Source organism: Coffea arabica, chromosome 2e (genome assembly GCF_036785885.1).
Source record: "Coffea arabica cultivar ET-39 chromosome 2e, Coffea Arabica ET-39 HiFi, whole genome shotgun sequence".
NCBI lineage: Eukaryota > Viridiplantae > Streptophyta > Magnoliopsida > Gentianales > Rubiaceae > Coffea > Coffea arabica.
The window spans coordinates 22093587-22113605 of NC_092313.1; the positions used below are offsets into that span (position 1 = coordinate 22093587).

A 20019-nucleotide genomic window follows, 5' to 3' on the forward strand; every position below is an offset into this window, starting at 1 on the left:
ATATAAATGGATTAATAATTTAAAATATGTATATTTATCAATATAATTCGATTAGGGTGATGTATTTGAGTAAAGTTAATTTGATTTATTTTCTTATTTAGTTTTTTTTGTATTAGTTAGAAATTAGTGTACAAATATATTTTTTTCTCATTTTTATTAGAAATTGTAAATTTTCATAATTTTTTTCGGGTAGACTCGAACCCGGATCCGAGACCCGTCGAATCCGGATCCGGAACATAGAGTAGAAGACCCGTCGGATAAACGGGTCGAATCCGGATTCGATTTGGTATGTCGGGTCCGGGTCCGGAATAATGAATTTCGGGCCGGGGTCATTTCGGCCCGGACCCCGGCCCGTTGATAGGCCTACCTAAGAGCAGCTCGACGGAGCATCATTTAAAAAAAAAAAAAAAAAAATTGCTCGAGAAAGCTTAACAATAATAAAAATCGTTACTATTTGACAATCCCAATATGTAAGTAGTAGAGTGTATTTTTAGCAGAGAATCTATGGCTGAAAATAAGCATCCAGTGCTAATATATGAAAAACGCTGTAATAATTGCACCAAGCCGTAATAGTTGACGCTGCTCCTAGTTTCTCGTTCTTTCGCCTGTGATAGGAAGATTAAGAGATACCTACGAAATAACCTCGAAACTATCAAGGAAAATGGTTTTGTAAATTGGGTGCTCACCAATCACCGCAAACCGATAATAATAATATTATAGGCTCATTTTGGATTGTAAATTATTTGAGATATTTTTATTGTAACACTTTTTATAATGTGATGTATGTGAGATAAAAAGATAATTGAGAAGATAAAAAAAATGTGTTAGAAATTGTAATGATGATATAAGTAAATAAATTTTGACAAATAATCCTCTATCCAAACAAACCAATAATGCATAAATCGAACCTCCCTATTTTGTATAATCCAATTAATTCATCACCAACACCCTAAAGGAAGAAGAACATAAGGAGGAAATTTGACTTTGTATTAAGGTCTTCTGGAAACTCATCATCATGCACGCAGAAATATTTTGCTTCCTTAATTGTGAAATCCTTCCCAAAAAAAAAAAAAAAAAAAAGGCATCACATACTCTTTTTGTCATTTGATTTCTGATAAGTCGGTCAGATAGACGAAATTTTGACCATGAAGATGGATCTGTCTAACATTTTCTTGCTGCACTTATTAATAGTAATAATAAATAAACAAACATATATACGACTGTATTGACATCCTTTTTGCCTCCACTTCCAAGTTCCAATTTCCAATTTCCAAGTTCCAGCCCACAACTTTTAACCGTTTCTATTTTCACCGATAAGTGAGAAAGTCACCATCTTTGGTCTTGTCATTTAGCTCTGCCACAGAAGAAGAGAGGAGACTGAATTGGGGCTTCGCCAGCCAGCCAACCATTCTTTTTCAAGCAAATGGCTGTTAAGTTGTAGTGTTCTCGGGACATGCGCTTTAAGCAAATAATTTAAATTTGTCACCAAGGCAATTTTAACCGAACGAGGCACAACACAAAATTGAATTGAATTGAAAACAGGTTTATTGGGTTTCAAGATCATCAAGAGATAGCTAGAGACTGCAATTAACAAAAGACCATTTGAAAATCGAACTTCAATCTCCTTCTGTTTCAATAGTGTGTATAGCTTTAAGCCAACAACAATAACTTCAGCGTACTAGAATTATACTAAACGGACAGAACAATTTGGTTTACTTTTTGATGTACCGGATATAGTCGTGGCAAAGACTCTGTGAGCCCTGCTTAATAAATGAATTTTTTGAACGTTTATCTCAAAGTTTACTATAATTTGCTATAAAAGTTATATAAAAAAATTTTTAAAATGTACCGTTTAAAGATTTTGTAAAAAATAAATTCGGCTAAAAACTTGTTTGACAAACAGTTATACATCTATCTAGGGAAAAGTTCATTTCAAAATCCAAAATTTTAACTTACAGTTGAAAATTTCTAAAACCAGTCTGCAGGCAGGGTACTCAACCAAGTAATGCTGATGGGATAAGCACTAGTACTAAGTACTAACACAAAACAATGCACCAGGAACACTGCAGAAAACAGCACCACGCCACCAATGCCAATAGCCAATATCGTCATCCACTGTGGAAAAAAAGCTTTAAATGGCCACTCTCCAAACACATCTCCCAATCCCCTATCCCAAATAAGCTCTCCCACTCTCCGCTGCTGTTGCTGTTTCATTGGTAACAGTAACCTCTAACCCCCTCCCACTCCCAAGCAGTCTCTCAGTTTTTCTGCAGGCGCCGTCTCTCTTTTCTTACACCATACTACTACCACCACCACCACCACAATCCTCCTACATGGCTATTATGACTACTAGTACTGCTATTCCTATTTTTATTTCTTTCTGTCTGTCTCTCTCTTCCTGGAATCCCTGATCATTATATCATATCTTTCTCCCCTTCAACTCAACTTACATAAACCAACCCCCAAAAAAAAAACGGAGCTACATATATTCGCTCTTCAATTTCATCCTGGAATCCTTCAGTCATCATCAACTCTTCACGACCACAATCTCTCTTCTTCTAACCCTTCAACCCCCACGGACTTCTCTCTTTTATATCTGCATCCAAAATTCAAATTCAAGATGGTGATGTCCCTCTACTTTTTTTTTTCTTTTCTTAATTTCTCTTTGTAAGTGAATATACAAATTGGGTCCTTCTATTTTTAAAAGGCAGATAACTATAGTACTAGCTGATGGAGTTTTGGTTGTTCTTGATGAACGTTTTTGGTTTGTGCAGTTGGAAACTTCAACACTTCCTCAGTGGCTAATAGCCCTTTTGGGAGAGAAGTTCTTCAACGCCTGTATAATTCATGAGGATGCTAAGAAGAATGAAAAGAACGTATTTTGTTTGGATTGTTGTGAAGGCATCTGCCCGCATTGCTTAAGCGTTCACGCCTCTCACCGCCTCTTACAGGTATTGTTATTCTTCGAAATTCATCAAAATTCAGGGAAAAGAAAAGAAAAAAAGCTCAAAATTATGCATGTGGTGATGTGTGCATCTTTTCTGGAAACTGGTCTTCAATTCAATTTTAATGTCTTGGTTTCAGATAAGAAGGTATGTTTACCATGATGTGATAAGACTGGATGATGCTGAGAAATTGATGGACTGTGGTCTTGTTCAAGTAAGCTAATTTCAAAAAAATGAAATCAAATTTCAATTAAAGAAGGACATTTCAACTTTGTCTTGTTCATCGCATTGCTTATGTTCCCCTCTTTTGCAGTCTTACATCACAAACGGTGCAAAGGTGGTATTCTTGAATCAAAGGCCTCAAACAAGGCCCTCCAGATTCTCTGGCAACACCTGCATGATCTGTGATAAAGGCCTTCAAGAGCCTTACATCTTCTGCTCTCTCTCTTGCAAGGTTCTCTATAAACTAATCCCCGAAGAACAGAAAAGAATTGAAAAACAGAACAATTTTGTTTCTTAGTCTTCAATCTATAAGCCAACGAATAATTCTTCATTTTCCAATTTTTTTGGCCACCCAGGGTTTTCTCAAATGGGTTTTTCTTGATTTTGTGCAGCTACAGTACATACTAGGAACAGGGGGCAAGCTTTCGAAGTATGTGTACGAATGTGTGAATATAACTTTTCCTGAACCGGGTTTCGACGATGGACAAATGACCCCTGAAACGGTTCTTGAACCGGTCGCTTCAATTAGGACGGAGTCTGGATCGAGCGGTAGCGTTGGAAATGGTGGAGGAGCTAGCTGCCGGACGCTTGCTTGTACTGCCACGACAGAAATTGTGAGGAAGAAGAGGAGCACCATTTCTGCTAGCTTTCGTCCGGTTTGTGGTCCGGTTTTGGAGATATCGAACCGGAGGAAGGGTACGCCCCAGCGGTCACCACTTTATTGATTTGTGTACGGAATACTGACAAGGGGGGAGAGAGAGAGAGAGAGAGAGAGTTGAGGTGAAGGGGATTGGGCGTAATTTGGTATTTTGTGTCCCTTTGGAGGGTAACTTAAATAGATTGAACAATGGTCCTTCCCATGTCCCAATTTTGTAGATATCACCACCACCTCTCTCGTATTATAGAGGATTGAGTTCAATTGTCATACTAGTTATAGTTGTAGTATCGATATTCAAAAGAAAAGAAAAAGGGAAAGGGTATTAGTGATGGTTACTACAATGTTGTTCTTTCTCTTCTTCTTCATGGTTTAATTGCTGTTGGAATTTACTTAATGGCCATTTACTTGATACTAGTTTGTGTTCTTCTTTGAAGGGAGCTTACTTGATGGCAGTTTGTGTTGTGCTAACATCTACTCAGCTGAACTGCTGCACTTGATTAGGATGCTAAAAAAATTGTCAGTCTGTTCTACAGGAAATTAAAAAAAAAAAAATCTAAAGTCTGAGAGAGTTCATTTTTTGCTTTTTTTTTTTGGGGTATGAGTTGGAGTTATAAAGGGGAAGCATTAGGAAAAGTGTTGAGTTAGAGCCTGGGAATTGGTTTTGTTTCTGCTGTGGTTTTTGTGAATAGAGTTTTTGGTAGAGATTTTTGTCTACTTAATTTTACAGCTTATTTTTTTGATGGTAGGAACTAGGAATTGTTGAATTAGTAGTTATTCCAATACTGAAGCTGGAAAGTTTTGGAACCGAGGCAGATTAATGGAGTGTTTTCTAGAAATCAAGTAAATATGATTGAAGGGCATAACTAGTTCTTGCAGTAGTAATGATCTGTTAGGCCTTTCGTCCCACTTTGATAATCTTATTTTTTTTTATTTTTAAGTTTAATTTTTTAAAGTAAGGGTCAAAGAATTGTTGCAGCTCTTGATAATTTGGACATCACTTTGATAGTCTTTTCATCCGTTTTAAATTATAGTTCATTTTCAAATGAATAATATATAGTTAACTTTTAATTTCTTTAAAATATTCTGATTTAATGTATTTTGTTATCAATAAATATAACCTATCATATTCATTAATTACTTTTATTCATGTCCTGAATGGTGTAACTTTTCATCAATATTATTATTGCAATCAACATAAAAGTATGGTGGTTAATTATAAAACTAATATTAATGTAAGGGTGTTTTTAAAAACTAGAAAATTATATTTACTTTTCTAATAAAGTTAATTAAATTTTCTTATACTGTGTGAAAAAAATTAACATTATTAAAGTGGGATGGAGGGAATAATTTATTTGTGTCAGTCTCCTGGTGGTGTAATTTATGGCAGTTAAATATATTTCAGTTTTGGGATCTTCTTCCAGTTTGGCTTAAAATATTGGCAAGAATTTTATATTGGAGGATTAGTGAGATTGGTCTAACATCTGAAAGGCTGAAAATCTGCAAATAGTAATGGGGACAAGTTGAATTATGGCAGTATGACCCCCACCATCCTTCTTATTCTTGATGAAATCCTAGAATTGCAAACCACCACCAATCCCTTAATTAGAACCTCTCTTCTCTTTTGTTTCTTTCTCCTCTTTTTCTTTCTTTTTTTCTTCCCTAGAACCGAACAGAGACAAAACTATTTACAGCGCAAGGTTTATTCATGCATTCCCCAACGTCTAATTCATATCATATTAATTTTCTTGAGAAGGGAAAGTCTTGACTTTCAATTATTGTTATGTAGTACTGTCTTTGTCATATTTTGATAGTTTTAGTTTTTTTTCACATAATTTAAGAAAAAATAGTTAATTTTTTTAAAAAAATAAATTTAGATTACTATTTTTCTAAAATACCCTTACATTAAATAAAGTTGGTTTTTCATATATTAATATGTTTTGAAAAATCTAAATACATTAAATGGGGTTGGTTATATTAAATACTAACAATCTATATTAAATAAGGTAGTTTATAGTAATAAGAACTTACGTTAAATAAGAGTATTTTAGAGAAATTAAAAAATAACTACATTTTTCAATTGGAAAGTGGACTACAATTTGGGACAGACGAAAAAAGAACACAGGACTGTCAAAGTGGGACGGAGGGAGTATTTGCTGAAAATTGGTTGGTTCTACTTTTATATCCAAAATTCAAAAACAAATTTCAGCAATACTGATACAGCTAATTTTGCATGTTTAAAGGCTTCAAGTATTTAGTTTTGTAAGAATCGAAACTAACCCGGATGGTTCAGACTTCCGATATAAAGTTCTGAATTTAGGATCTTCTATTTCTAATCTATCCCATCTTACAGTACGATCCAATCCTACTCCAGCAAGATCATACGTACTTGAATCCCACTTAACATAAAATTAAGGATTATCAAAGTTGTTAAATGTGCATTTATTGAGATCAAAGAATCCGTGATTTTATAGCTTTGATTCCTTTGAGGCAGTCAATTCTTGAAGGGCGGGCATTTTTTGTCTATGATTTGATGCCTCTAAGCTTTTCTTCCTCTTCTTTGTACCTGTCTCTGAAATTCTGGTCAAGAAAGAGAATGCCTGAATGTGAAGGGAGGGAGGACCACAACGCTCAGAACTGCGGGTCTGGGGAACAACATTACACTCAAGAATCAAGATGTTGTCCAAAGTATTTGTTGGAAGCTGCAATGCGAATTATTCATGGCAAACATTTACCTTGCACTCATCAGCTTGTTCTGAATCGATTCCAACGGTATCTATGTTGTATATCATGTTTGCTTATGTGCCATCCATCACGTTACTAATTTCTACCCCAAAAACTAAAGAAAAATCCTTCGGAGAACAAATAAATTTCCAGGCATCCGCATGCGATAACTTTTGACTTAGGTGATCTACCACAGGTATAGAATAAAAAAAAGCACTTGGGATCCTCAGTTACATTTTTTTAGTGCCAATCCAATGCCACCAGTAGAATTGTGCCAAGTGTGTTGTTGTCATTAGCACTTTAATTTTTTATTAACTCAAATTGGTTCAAAGTTAACACAAATTTTCTTATTCTCTAAAACTCTGAACCAAAAGGCACACGGCCGGTCTAACTCCTGCATCAATAATTTTGTACAGCTGCTGCTTTGGGGAAAAAGAATAAGAAAACCCTCTGTTTCCGATGATTGCCTTCATTTGTGGCTTGATCGATGGTGCTCCAGTAAACCATTAGCCCAAGAGCTTTGTGTCGTGGATCCGCCGCATCAGTTGGTTTCGGATTTCTTTGGTCCAAGAATTTGATGCGGCAAGGAGTTAGCATTGGGATTCGGAGTTCAACCAATGAATGCGTCTGCAAGGTTGATATTAAGCCTTGGTTATTTACTCCAAGAAAAGGGTTCATAAGTTCAGAGGCCAATTCCACTGCAATTGACATATATTGGGATTTTTCATCCGCAAAATTTGGTTTTGGCCCGGAACCGCTAGAGGGGTTCTATTTAGCTGTTGCATTTAACCAAGAACTTGTCCTGCTCCTCGGGGATTTGCAAAAGGAAGTGTATAAGAAAATAGGTCCTAGCCCTGTTGCATCTAATACGGTGTTTATTGCCAAAAGAGAGCACATCTTTGGGAAGCGAGTATACACTACAAAGGCTCAATTCTGTGACCACGGGCCGATACATGACATCGAAATTGAGTGCGATACTGGGGGGATTAACGATCCATCTCTGGCCATCAGTGTGGATAGCAGAGCGGTGTTGCAGGTGAAGCGGCTGCGGTGGAAGTTCAGGGGGAACCAGACTATTTTGGTGGATGGACTGCCGGTGGAAGTGTACTGGGATGTTCACAGTTGGTTCTTAGGGAATGTTATGGGCAATGCTGTTTTCCTGTTTCAAGCCTGTCTCTCGGCCGAGATGCTGCGAAACAGAGGGTTTTCTTATTCTTTTTCCCCAAAGCAGCAGCTGTACAAAATTATTGATGCAGGAGTTAGACCGGCCGTGTGCCTTTTGGTTCAGAGTTTTAGAGAATAAGAAAATTTGTGTTAACTTTGAACCAATTTGAGTTAATAAAAAATTAAAGTGCTAATGACAACAACACACTGGGCACAATTCTACTGGTGGCATTGGATTGGCACTAAAAAAATGTAACCGAGGATCCCAAGTGAAAAAAAAAGAGGGTGGAATAGAAACAACAAACAATTCAACATGGTGATGCATGTGCTAAAGCAAATTTCTACCAAGTTAGGTTAACAACTTATAGTAAAACGTGGTTTTGCAATAAAATCAAGATCTCTATTCCTGCATGGCATTTCTTTTTTTACGACTCATGAAGAAGACACCACTAATACATACAATAAATGTATACAACAACACAACAACAACACGCAGAAAATCAAAATCAAAGCAAATTTGAGCGCCCTTTAAGAATTAGTATAATTCCACAATCAATCTCATCTAACCCAATTTCATCAGATCAAACACATCTGCTGCACTATCAATTGCTATCTACAATCAAAATTGTGAAGAGTGTGAGGGTATGAAGCCCCCAATCCGTTGTCTGTTTTCACGTTCTTGCTGTCGCACGCACAGGCACAGGCACATTCCCATAGGTTTTTATTGGTTTCTACACTCAATAATGGAGTAAGGGGCCTGCCTCACCATCGTGCAACACTTTATAAGACAACTCTTATTGGATATCTTGATAACATGCAAATCAGTATCGTGAGGTAAATGGCCTTTTTTTTTTCTCTCTCTTTTTAATAGCGTATTCGATGGAGAAAACATCGAACCAGCAAGGCTGATGCATTTTTTACATATATATATATATATATATATATATATATATATATATATATATATATATATATATATATATATATGCCCTTCACATGTAAGAGGAGAGGAGGTGTAAGTGTTGATTACTATAGCCTGCAAAAGCTAAAAGAATGTTTTAGTTGCCAAATGTCTCTAGGGTAATCAATTCTCCGAGTTTAATGGTTATCTTACCCTGTATCAAGAGGGTGAATAGATTTTAATCTTTTTTCTCAAAGACAATCTAAAAAAGCTATATGGTGAAGCCCGTACAGTGGATAAGAATGAAAAACTTGGAAAATGGATGGATCCAATCCAAGGCCAAGGGGTTGGTGAATATGGCTATTCATCAGCAGACCTTTTGAGCTACTTCCATTAGAATACAAGTACCTGTAACATTTAAGGAAATTTAAGACGGCTTAGCCAATTTCAAAAGCAGTATGATATCTTTGCAGGTTAAAGTAGGCTGCTGTTGACATACTTTCGGGATTCAGGACAAAGAGTTTCGGCAGGCATTTACATTCAGAATTTTTGGTGGTTGGGCTGTCACCAGTTCACCACGACTATCCAATACATACAGTCTGATACCTGAGAAAGCGTCCGGGTTCCCCTTCCCACTGTAAACACAAATCTATCGACTGCTAACTGCTAAGGTGAGGACTTTCCAAGTCAATTACCCTTGCATGTTTCACTCTTTCTCGATTTTCAAACATTTTCATCATAGTAACATTTTACTTTTCCCCTTGAATAGAGAAACAAGTTTACTTTTCGTCTCTAAACTTTGAGTTTGAGACACATTTTGTCTCCAAACTTTTAGACACGTCACATTTAATACATAAATTAATTATTTTTTGTTACATTTAGTCCAAAAACGGTAAATTACTTGATTTGGATGAAGAAAGTCACATGTTTGACACGTGGCCGTTAAGTAAAAACAATTTCTCAGTCAAAATTAACGGCCACGTCAGCCTTCTCCATCCAAATTGAATATTTTACCATTTTTGGACGAAATGTGGCCCAAAATAATTAATTCATGTACTAAATGTAGTGCGTCTAAAAGTTTGAGAACAAAATGTGTCCCTAACTCAAAGTTTAAAAACAAAAAATGGATTTTTCCCCGTTAATTAATGGCGTGTTTAGATACCAAGCTTTTCAAAATATTTTTTTTCCTTGCACTATATATGTGCATTTTTCAACTACTTCTTTAAAATTTTGAATATCATTTTATCTTCCTTGTATCACGTCACAATAAAGTGTTACTTTGTTATTTTAAATAATTATTCTAAATAATCTCCTGTCCAAATATTTTTTAATGGCTAACTACTCCTCTTCGGCAAAGTAAAAAAATCTACATCTTGCTTTCTTGTGTTCATCGATATCAAAATCATACGCACACATCAGTCCCCAAGTTCAAGGTTTAATTTCAATATTTGTCAAAATAACTAAGGAAACGGAAAATTATATCGACATTAGACAAAATTTGAGAGGTTATGACAGGAAATGAATTACAGCCTGCATCTACTTGGATCGCATTATACACATCATATTCCTCCTTTTCCTTTGTACGTGTTAAATTCTTTTTGTATGAAGAAAAATCAGGTGCCTATTGCGCGCAAAAGTTGAGATAGCGTGTATATCCTGCTCAAAGCGTTGGAAATTCTTATGTATTTTTGTCATCAAACCTTCACTTTTTTTTTTGGTGTGTGTGTGTGGGGGGGGGGGGGGGGGGGTTGCTTGTTGCTCGAATTTTTAAAATATGGTTTGACAGGTTATGGCCTTGCTTGAATCCCAGCAAGTACTTTTGACACAAGTATTTTTAATAAAAGTGCTTTTAAGTTATAAAAAATTGAGTTACTTAAATTATGAAAAATTAATTACTAAACATCCTAAAAGTGCTTTTTCCGTGAACGCACTGAAACCCAAACAAGATTTTAACCTAGAAAATATTAAGCATTAGCAATGAGTTTTAGCTCTTTGGTGCTGGAGTCCACTCCCGGTTGTGAGGTCTGAAGTTCGGGCTTAATTCAGGGTAACTGCTTCAATGCAGATATGGACGTTGGAAGTCCAAGAGCATAGCCTTCTTTAATGCAGCGGACTTCCTTAATTTCTCTCCAGCTAGACGCTACCTGAAGCATCGTCTTCAGCAAATATATCCCACTGTCATTATGAAAAGTGACCTTTCATTTAGAGTGGAAGGACATCAATTCTCTAATCAAAAAAAAAAAAAAAAAGAAGAAAGGACATCATTTCGAAACCCAAATGAATCCACTTACTTACCTAGGTACTAAAAAAAAAGGGAGATTTGCAAATTGATCCCCAGTAAAGTGACCAAAGTAAAAATTCAGTAATATATCCTAAGCAAACTATCGTACATTTGAACTTTATTGGAATCTGTGAAGCTTGTGCCCCTTGTGAAAGTTCTACTGGATCAGCCTTGAAGAAAAGAACAAATAGTTCCTTCTCTTCTTTATCTCTTGATTTTAATTAGTGCAATTGCTGATTTCTCATTCCTCAATGTTGGGATGTGCAGATTTTATTAAGAGCATGTGTTACAATCATAAATATGTTTTAACTCACCTGAGGTAAAGACAAGTGCGTAACTTTCATTGGGCATGAGGCACGTAATAGGTTAGCGTACGTTCTGTGTTTTTAGCCCGGTCCATTTATGGCGGCCACCTGTGTGTACTCGCTGCCCAGTGCCGCAGAGTCACTGATTGGATAGGACAGTTTGAAGCCAGAAAGAAGACGATTTTGATTTTGCATTTATGTCCTCCGGAAGGAAGCACTGCAGCATTTGCATGGAAGCTCCCCTTTCATTTCATATATATGTATATATGGTCGCGATTTTTCAGTATTAGACAGGACCACTGGCTAGCTGTTTACTAAGACCAAGTCACGAAAGATAAACATAGAGTAGATCTCTGCTGCATGGAGTGGATGGACCTTGTGGGAGCAGCAATAATTTGGTATGTTTCAGATTCATATCATCATGTTTACATTTGTGCGGAATGTACTCGCACACTCAGATTTCAGGCAGACTGAATACAAATTTTGGCTTATTTGTGATGGCACTGGACTTGGCTGATAATTTGATTTTTTGTGGCCATGCAATAAATGATCTGCAGTCTTGACGTTACGTTGTATCATGATTGAAGCATCCCACTTCCTCTCCCGGTCTGCACTAGGGTTCCTCTTACAGTTTGATAATCAGACCTTTCTTGTTAAAACTCCTAGCTAATTAAGCTTAAGGCCCTGTGTGGAGAGTTAGCATGGCCCTTGGAAGTGTTCCATATATGAAGGAAGTCCTTGATGTCCAAAAAAATAAAGTGTATCAAAACACAAGTTGGCTCAATTGATAAGTACGTATCACTTTCTTACAAAAAATTGTGTATATGAATTTTGCTATCGATGTAAGACGTGTGTTAATAGGTGATATGTAAGAACTTCTACAAGTAACCTGTGATTTCACAGACATACCCTAACCCGTAACGGTGATTGAAACTTGATCCATCTAGACTTTATTTTACTACCAAAATAAAAAGAAACTGCAGTAACTTTGGTGTTCACGGATAAAGAAGAACTTCCTAACAAAAGGTGAAAAGCCATATTATGTGAACTGTGCAAAATTAAAGGGGCATTAATGTGCTGATCAATTGTAATTTGTAGGAAACGAAAAATCTGCATTTACTTCTTTATGTTGACAACCATTTGGGCAGCATGTCTATCTGGCTCATCAAGTGTAGCACTTGCTTCCAAGAATCTTGTGTAATCATGCAGTACACCAAAAAATTTAAAAAAAAAAAGTAGAATCGAATATGAGAATCAGTAGTATTTGCCAAAAAATATGAGAATCAGTGATAAGTCCATTGACCCCAGCTCATGCAACAGCAGTAATTTGAAGAAGCAATTAAAATTGACAGCGTAGGGCTTGCAGCTCAATCAATGTTCAGGGAACGTGAAATTGGAAGTACCTGATCCATCATCTCGTGTTTTCAGCCTGCAGGAATAGGCTTTTCAATGGTCAAGGACCCTCCGTGTTTGGATGAGGAATCCAAATCCGTGCAAGTTATCTCTTCTTCAACTTTGTGTTTATTTTTTTTACCACATTCATTAGTACTATGTCAAAAGCAGCAACAATGTCTTGTTAAGTCCAGGATTATAACTTATGCATGAATGATGGGTACAAAATGCAGCATATCTTGCCGATGAATGAAAAATTATCTTCTTATGGCAAAAACAACTCAATTTGGACCATTGGAAAATTTTCTAATAGACAATATGATTAATTATATAGATAAGAACCACAGGCTTACCTGCAAACAAACAAATAATTTTTTTTTTAAAAAAGAAGAAAGAATATCTCTGAATATTATTTTATTTTTTAAAATAAAAATATAAAACTCAAACTCGAGCTTAAAAAAAATTATTTTATTTTTAAAAATAAATTTTCTTAACAAATAATAAAATATTAGAAATATATATGTAATTTTATTATTAAAATAAAAAAATAAAAACATATATATATATATATATATATATATATATATATATATATATATATATTCGAGTTAGCTCGCGAGCTAATGAGATGAATATCTCTAGACTTGAATTCGACTCGAGTTCAACTTGGTCAGTCAGGTTGAACTCAATTCGAGCGCAATGTTGACCGAACTTGAGTCTAGTATGGGTTTGTGCTGCTCGCAAGCGATTTGATTCATTTGTAGTACTGCTTGAAAGCAAACAGCATTGTTCAGTGCGTACAAAAATTTTAATTAAATTTAAAACTAACCCTATATTTAAAGGCCTGGGAGGATACAATTCATTCCCTGCTTGGTAATACTACAAGCTACTTATCGCCGCACTCCTAGAAAGATAAGACGAACTCTTTGTTCTTAGGTAGTTCTTTTTATTATTTTTAAAGTTGGTAAAAATCTTTGGTGACTTAAAACTTGTTTAGAAAAGATAATAAAGGGATAATCCCTAAAATTATATCCCAGTCTAGGGATAAATTTAGAAAAAGAAAATGTTTCAAATAGTAATTCACGAGCTTAAAAAATGAAATAAAAGTAATCAATCTACCTGCTGTGTAACCAAAGAACAAAACGAGAAGATTTCGAGAGAGACAAATCCTATCAAACATCATCAATTTGGTAGGTTTAGTTATCAAGATTTGCCAAAAAAACAAAAAATCACGTTTTATTTTGCTTATATTATAAATATAATTTTTAATTATTTTTTATCTCACACATATCCCCTCGTAAAAGTTGAACAACATTTCACATAATTTTTTTTCCAAATAATTTACTACTACCATCATTCCAAACGAACCAGCTTCCCGACAAACATCCCCCTGTGTTTTCTCGACCAGACCTGGCCAAAGCATATGGATTTTAACTGTCCGGCCTCCGGTCCCCAATCTTTGTTGAGTTTTAATGATTGGTACGGCAGCCTTGGTGGATGTCCGCTGGAAATCCCAAGCTAATTCGATTTTCTTTGCTTTATATCTTTTTTACATTCTTTCAAAAAAAAAAAAAAAGGATCTTTAACACATATCAAATCAAGTCTAATCATTTTAGAAATTTTTATATTCTGTTTCTAAGCAGATTCTTGCAAACATTTTAGCAATTGCATTGTTTAGTATTTTGAATGTTTACTAGTAGATAATTTCACACTTTAATCGTTTCTTATACACCAAATCCTAATAAGTTATAACTAAAGTGATTTGTCATCGTAATTTCTGTTAAAGACTGAAGAATCAAATGCCTCCCTTCTAGTTATTTTTATCTTGCAAATTTGTTTCCACCTCAAATGTTTAATTTTAATTTATCCAAGATTTTCATAACACAAAGTAGTTATCTGGGTATTTCGTAGAGCATCAATTCTTTTTTTCTCTATTGTCTTATAAAGTTGTACAAAGTAAAAATTTTCTATAATTTGATTTCTAGCGACCTATCATGAAAATATAAAGAGTTGACATTTAAATTTACTTTTGATTGATATCCAAGGCAGTATATATAACTCAATGATGAATTATTGAACTACTACTTTGGGAAAGTACTCTGGCATAAGAAGAGCAATTAGCATAATTATACAAATCCCCCATCAATTAGGAAAGTACTTTGGATAGTGTATTATTTGAAATATTATTTGGAATAATTACTGTAGCACTTTTTATGATGTGATGTATGTGAGATAAAAAAGTGATTGGAAATATAAAAAGGTAGGTTGGGAAATGTGTCTATGATGCAAGCGAAATATTATTTGAGATAATTTGGGTATCCAAACACTCCCAATGTTATTTCCTTATGTTTAACCCTTCTTATTATTCAATTAGATCAATGTGCCCCTTAAAAATTTTTAATTTTTCCCAAGATAATAAACAAACCAAGTAATCCTACATTAAAAGTGATTTCGACATGCCACATGCCCTTTTTGCAAAGCACAAATTTTTTTTAAAAAAAACTGAATGAGATTAGTTATTTGTACATATTAGTTGTAAAAGATTTGCACAACAACACATATTTGCTTGCAAAATCATCAATTTTGTTGGGCACATATTTTATCTTGATTTTTCTTAATATGACAATACATGATAACGAGCACATCATTGATTTTTTTTTTTTAAAGCTTATTCTTCCTTTCTTCAGAGCTATACATCTCATGTGAAAAATGTTCAATTTTGATTTGTCTTTGTTGAGTTAATTGTACGTTTGAGTGTAATTCTGTAAATTTAAAAATGGGATCCATCTGATAACAAAATGTGGGGAACAAAATGACAAAGCAGGGTCTTTTGGAGGGGGAGTTTCGTAATTAATCCATTTATTAAATGGTAATAGAAAAACGCTATCGTTGTATGGGGGGATCTACCAGTATTATAATCAGTCTAATATTTTTGGACCCAACCCATGAAGGCCCTGCCTTTAACGGGCTGGGTAGACCGAGCGTGGCTGGTCTGGTGGTATCCAGTAACCACAATCCACTAAGGAGGGACAGGACGCTATAGTCTTTAGACAGGTAAGGAGGGACAATATAGTCAATTGACCATTGCTCCCGGAAAAGCCAATGAGCTTCTCTTCTGATCACATCCTGCAAGGCGAAGAACAAAAACAGAAAGAAAATCGGGTCCTTCGAGGGAAAAATAGGTTTATGAAAAAAAAATCTTTAAACGGCAGATTTCTGAAATCATAGCCGTCTTCTTTAATCCAATTCCCTCAAAGAACCCTGAATTTATTTCTTCATTTCCCAATTGCCAAGTGTTTGATAGAAAGCCATGGGAATTAGCGGCCCCGGTGATTTTCTTAGCATTCACCCAACAGAACTCAAGTTTCCATGTAAGTTTTTACTTGAATTTTCTCTTGTTTAAGATTCTTTGCTCTCTGGTATTTGTGTTTTGTCTCTTTTTTTTTGGGTTTTGATTTTATTTATTTTTTAGGCTTTTGGTGCTTTAGCTTTCGCTGGTTGCTTGATTGTTATGGTTCAACTAATGGGTTATTCTTGTTTTCTGGTTTTTGTTGATGCTACTCCTTGATGATTTTGTTGGCATGTATCGGAAAAAGTTGAATTGAGAAAGCAGAGTTCATGTTCTTTGCAACTCATCAACAGGACTGATCAATATATTGCATTCAAGGTACTTGTTAATCTGAGAATCGAATATAGCCTTGTGGTTTAGGGGCTTCGTTTTTGTGTTGGAACGAGGGTTGGATTTTCAACCATTCCTTTCCTTCTTCCTATTCTGTGAAAAAACAACGTATGTTTTGAATACGTGTTATGGACTAATTAGTTTTGATGTTGTCTTAAGGTTAAAACAACCAATCCCAGAAAGTACAGTGTTCGGCCGAATGCTGGTGTTATTCGGCCTGGTGCCATTAGCAATGTCACCGGTAAAGTTTATTTCATGGAAGTTATAGTTCCTGATAAGAGGTTTTATGGTTCTTCATATGTATTAGCCAAGTATTCTGGTTTTCAGCATATAATGCTTAGTTGGTGGGGAATATGTACCTTACAGGTTAACTTGTATTGCCAATTGCTTGTTTTCTTGTTGATTGTGCAGTTACAATGCAGGCGCATAAAGAGATGCCCCCTGATATGCAGTGCAAAGATAAGTTTCTAGTTCAGAGTGTTGTCATGCCTGAGGGTGCAAAGGAGTTAAATCAGCAGATGGTGGGTTCTTTCTTTTAGGGCAGATAACTTATGTAAAGAGTCTATTTGATCATATTTTATTCTATTTTCATATGATTTTGGGTTTGATGAGTGAGTTGATATATTGAAATGAACTGATTTTTGTGAATTTGATCCGTAGTTCGAGAAGGAGGACGGAAAGGTCATTGGGGAGTCCAAATTGAGGGTTGCTTATATTCCTGCCAATCCCCCTTCTCCAGTCCCTGAAGAACCTGAAGAAGATTCTTCTCCCATATCATCTATGGTTGATGATGAGGTTAAAAGTTCTGAGCATGTAAGTGTTCATTATTTCACATTTGTTGCCTTGCCTCCATTGATTTTTTAATCATGCCTTGTCCTACAAATATGCCAGGTAAGTAGGACTTTTGAGGAGTCAACAGGCGGAGCATCCTCTTCAGAGGTGAACAGACGTTTCTTTCTTTTGCATCCAACATCATAGGCAACATCTTTGCAGACCTTGTTTCGATTGAAAAATGAAAGCACATATCTTAAGGCGCTTCAGTCTGGTTTACATTTATCCATTTTAATTATGCTTTTGTTTTTGTGAAATTCGTTATTTTGGAGATAAGTTTGCAATCAAATATTTTGGCAAGAGAACTTCTGATTGAGTATACCTGTCATCTTAGTGTCCCAAAAAAAGTAGATTGTTTTTTAAGTTGGTTTCTGTATCTTGAGATGCTTTATTGTCAAAATTCTTTAGCAACTGAAAATTTTCTTTTACTGAGGCTGGACATGATGAACTACTGGGGGTGCCAATTAATTTGTACCATTTTGTTGTTCTGGATCAATTAAGTGTCTTGACTGAGTTTTTTTAAAGCATGTGCAATTGTCATCTGCCCTTTGTTAGTCATTTGTGCTATTTTCTTAACCCCTTCTGTGGGTGATAGTTGTTTAGCGTAACACTTTTTCTAATGCAGGATTGGCCTATGATATCAAAGTTGATGGAGGAGAAGACTTCTGCTACTCAACAGAATCAAAAGCTTTATCTTGAGCTGGTATGCTGAGAATGATCATGAATTGCTAAAACTGATGCTATATCACATGATGACTCATGTTTCGATAGTTTCCCTTTTCTTTTTTTCCCCCCTCCTTTTCACATCTTTATGGGGCTATCTTAATTTTTCCTTTTCGATTCATAATCTATTAACAGTACAGAGTATGAGCATAATTATGTAGGTTCATGCCCATTTTTGAGCTAAGTTGTTTGAGAATTGACTTCAAGATTGGGTGTATTGGTTAGGTTCATGATGTCTAGATCAGTAACGTCAAATTAATACTATGTTTGAGCTTGTGTTCAGTTAACAGGATGATGACATCATAGTTTTTTGCAGAAAGATTTTTTTTTTTTTTTAATATTTTAAATATGGGGAAACCAAAGCTCATGATCAGTTAACAGATGATGACATCATAGTTTTTTGTAGAAAGATTTTTTTTTTTTTTTTTAAATATGGGGAAACCAAAGCTCATGATTGTAACTACTCTGTACCTTTTCACCAGAGTTTTTTTTTTTTGAAGGACTTTTTTGTTCACCTTGAGCTCAAGTAGTCATCTAGGTTTCCTAAATCACAGAACCCTAACTCTTCGTGAAGGCTTCGCTCTTTTATATGTGATGAAATGGGAGGGCATTCCTACATTCTTTGTTACAGGAGAGGGGATGGTGTGGTGAAATGGGAGGTCACTTGGAATCACGAGAGAAGAGTTCATATTTAAAAATTCATACTGAAAACAATGAAGTCAGATAAATCACTGCAGGTTCTATGTTAAAAACTTGAAATGCTTTGATTGGAGGCTTATGTTGTAAATCTAAATATGCCTAATGTGGCAAAGCTTTCATGACGGATCTTTTCTAATATGCTTTTCTTTCAAAATTTTGAATCTCAGAACCAAGCTTTATTCATTTTAACAAGCAGAATATTATGATTGCCCGCTAATTATAGGGTTAATCTTTTGTTCTTGACTTGATGTGACAATTGTTTCCCTTTGTCTAATAAGGACATGAATATCCTGCTCCATTGTTGCTTGATAAAAGAACAGTAGTAGCATGCTTTTGGATGATGTATCGGTGACTAGCGGAATAGTTCAAGGCAATGTATGCCAATTGTTTTATACGTCACGATGTATGAGCTTAATTCGGTGCATTGAAGAGATAGCAATTACTACTTTCTATATTTATGATATGCTGTAATGTGGGTTTTTCATATTGGACAGGAAAAGACGAGGAAAGAAATTCTCAGGAATCAAGTTGGTCGTGTCTCCTTGTTCATCGTGTTACTCATTGGTCTAGTAGGTGTGCTAATTGGGTACTTTATCAGATGAAGCGAGTATTCCAGAGCAGGCAATTTGCATGGAAAGATGCTATTATTGTTAGTGCCATTTGATAATCCATTTCTTTTTGAACATCGAAATTTAGTTTATCATGTCTTCCTTTCAAAAATTTTGTAGACAAATACCATTGATCATTTTACATGCGAGGGACTGGTTTCTGTGGAATTTCAAAGGGACCTTGCCTTGCCTTTTTTTGGGTATTTGTTTTGTCAAGTTGAAGAAGGGGAAAGTAGCAGTCAAGATAGAGATGAATTGGGAGTTTATGGCTGCAGCGGAGTTTGATGACAGCCCGGTTGTGATTGGTGAATGTCAGCTGTGACTGCTTCAGTGCGTCGCCTGTAGAGGGCGATGCTTTGTTCTCTACAGAATTGTTAAGCTCTGTCCTGTGGCTCCTGGGTAAGTAACCTTGCCTGCAGAAAAGTACAAATGGCCCCGGGGGTCGGACGGGACGTCGAGAGGTCAGGAAAATTCATCGATAGTATGACACACCACAATTTATTTGAAAAAAAAATCACCGTACAACAATTTGTAAAATTCCAACTTTTTTCTGAGACTCTTTAGGAAAAAGGTGAACCAGAAACCTCACGATCACCACTACCGCTGGGAGATTAATTAATTTCTAAACTGGAACGTACTCCTAAAAAGTTGGAATGTGCGCTATAGTGAAACAGGTACTCTGCATTGAACTATAGATTTGTTATCTTGGAATCTGCTATCACTGAAATAGATTTGTTGTATTGAATTGACGTTCAAGTTTCCCTTGAAGAAAAAGATCCCTTAGTTACTCTGTTTTACTCTATCAAATAGCCAATTTTTTAGCTGAATTTAGTTAGAGTTGTGCAACATATGGTTTTCCCCCAACCGAAAAGAACAAGCAAAACACCTCA

General features: G+C 35.5%; 3 protein-coding genes across 4 annotated transcripts; all 3 read left to right on the forward strand.

Moving 5' to 3' along the window:
* The first annotated feature begins 2136 nt into the window (after window positions 1-2136).
* LOC113731776 (protein RGF1 INDUCIBLE TRANSCRIPTION FACTOR 1) lies at window positions 2137-4219 on the forward strand. The gene is made up of 5 exons (XM_027257204.2): window positions 2137-2623; window positions 2775-2951; window positions 3085-3159; window positions 3259-3399; window positions 3560-4219. The coding sequence occupies exons 1-5, from the start codon at window positions 2621-2623 to the stop codon at window positions 3890-3892; spliced, it is 729 nt and encodes a 242-aa protein (XP_027113005.1). The 5' UTR covers window positions 2137-2620; the 3' UTR covers window positions 3893-4219.
* A 2829-nt stretch (window positions 4220-7048) lies between these two features.
* On the forward strand, window positions 7049-7849 carry LOC113728741 (uncharacterized; the record flags this gene model as incomplete). The annotated part of the gene is made up of 1 exon (XM_027253105.2): window positions 7049-7849. A coding segment is annotated over one exon (801 nt), but the record flags the coding sequence as incomplete, so codon positions are not given.
* A 7843-nt stretch (window positions 7850-15692) lies between these two features.
* LOC113731775 (vesicle-associated protein 1-3-like) lies at window positions 15693-19297 on the forward strand. 2 transcript variants are annotated; one of them, XM_027257203.2, is made up of 8 exons: window positions 15696-15960; window positions 16186-16256; window positions 16428-16509; window positions 16680-16789; window positions 16929-17081; window positions 17160-17207; window positions 17725-17802; window positions 19016-19297. In XM_027257203.2, exons 1-8 carry the CDS (start codon window positions 15900-15902, stop codon window positions 19121-19123), a joined length of 711 nt encoding a protein of 236 aa, XP_027113004.1. In that variant the 5' UTR covers window positions 15696-15899; the 3' UTR covers window positions 19124-19297. The 2 variants fall into 2 exon arrangements, with proteins under 2 accessions (XP_071936069.1, XP_027113004.1); XM_072079968.1 differs by lacking the exon at window positions 16428-16509 and having other exon boundaries at window positions 15693-15960; window positions 16691-16789.
* Window positions 19298-20019: the final 722 nt, after the last annotated feature.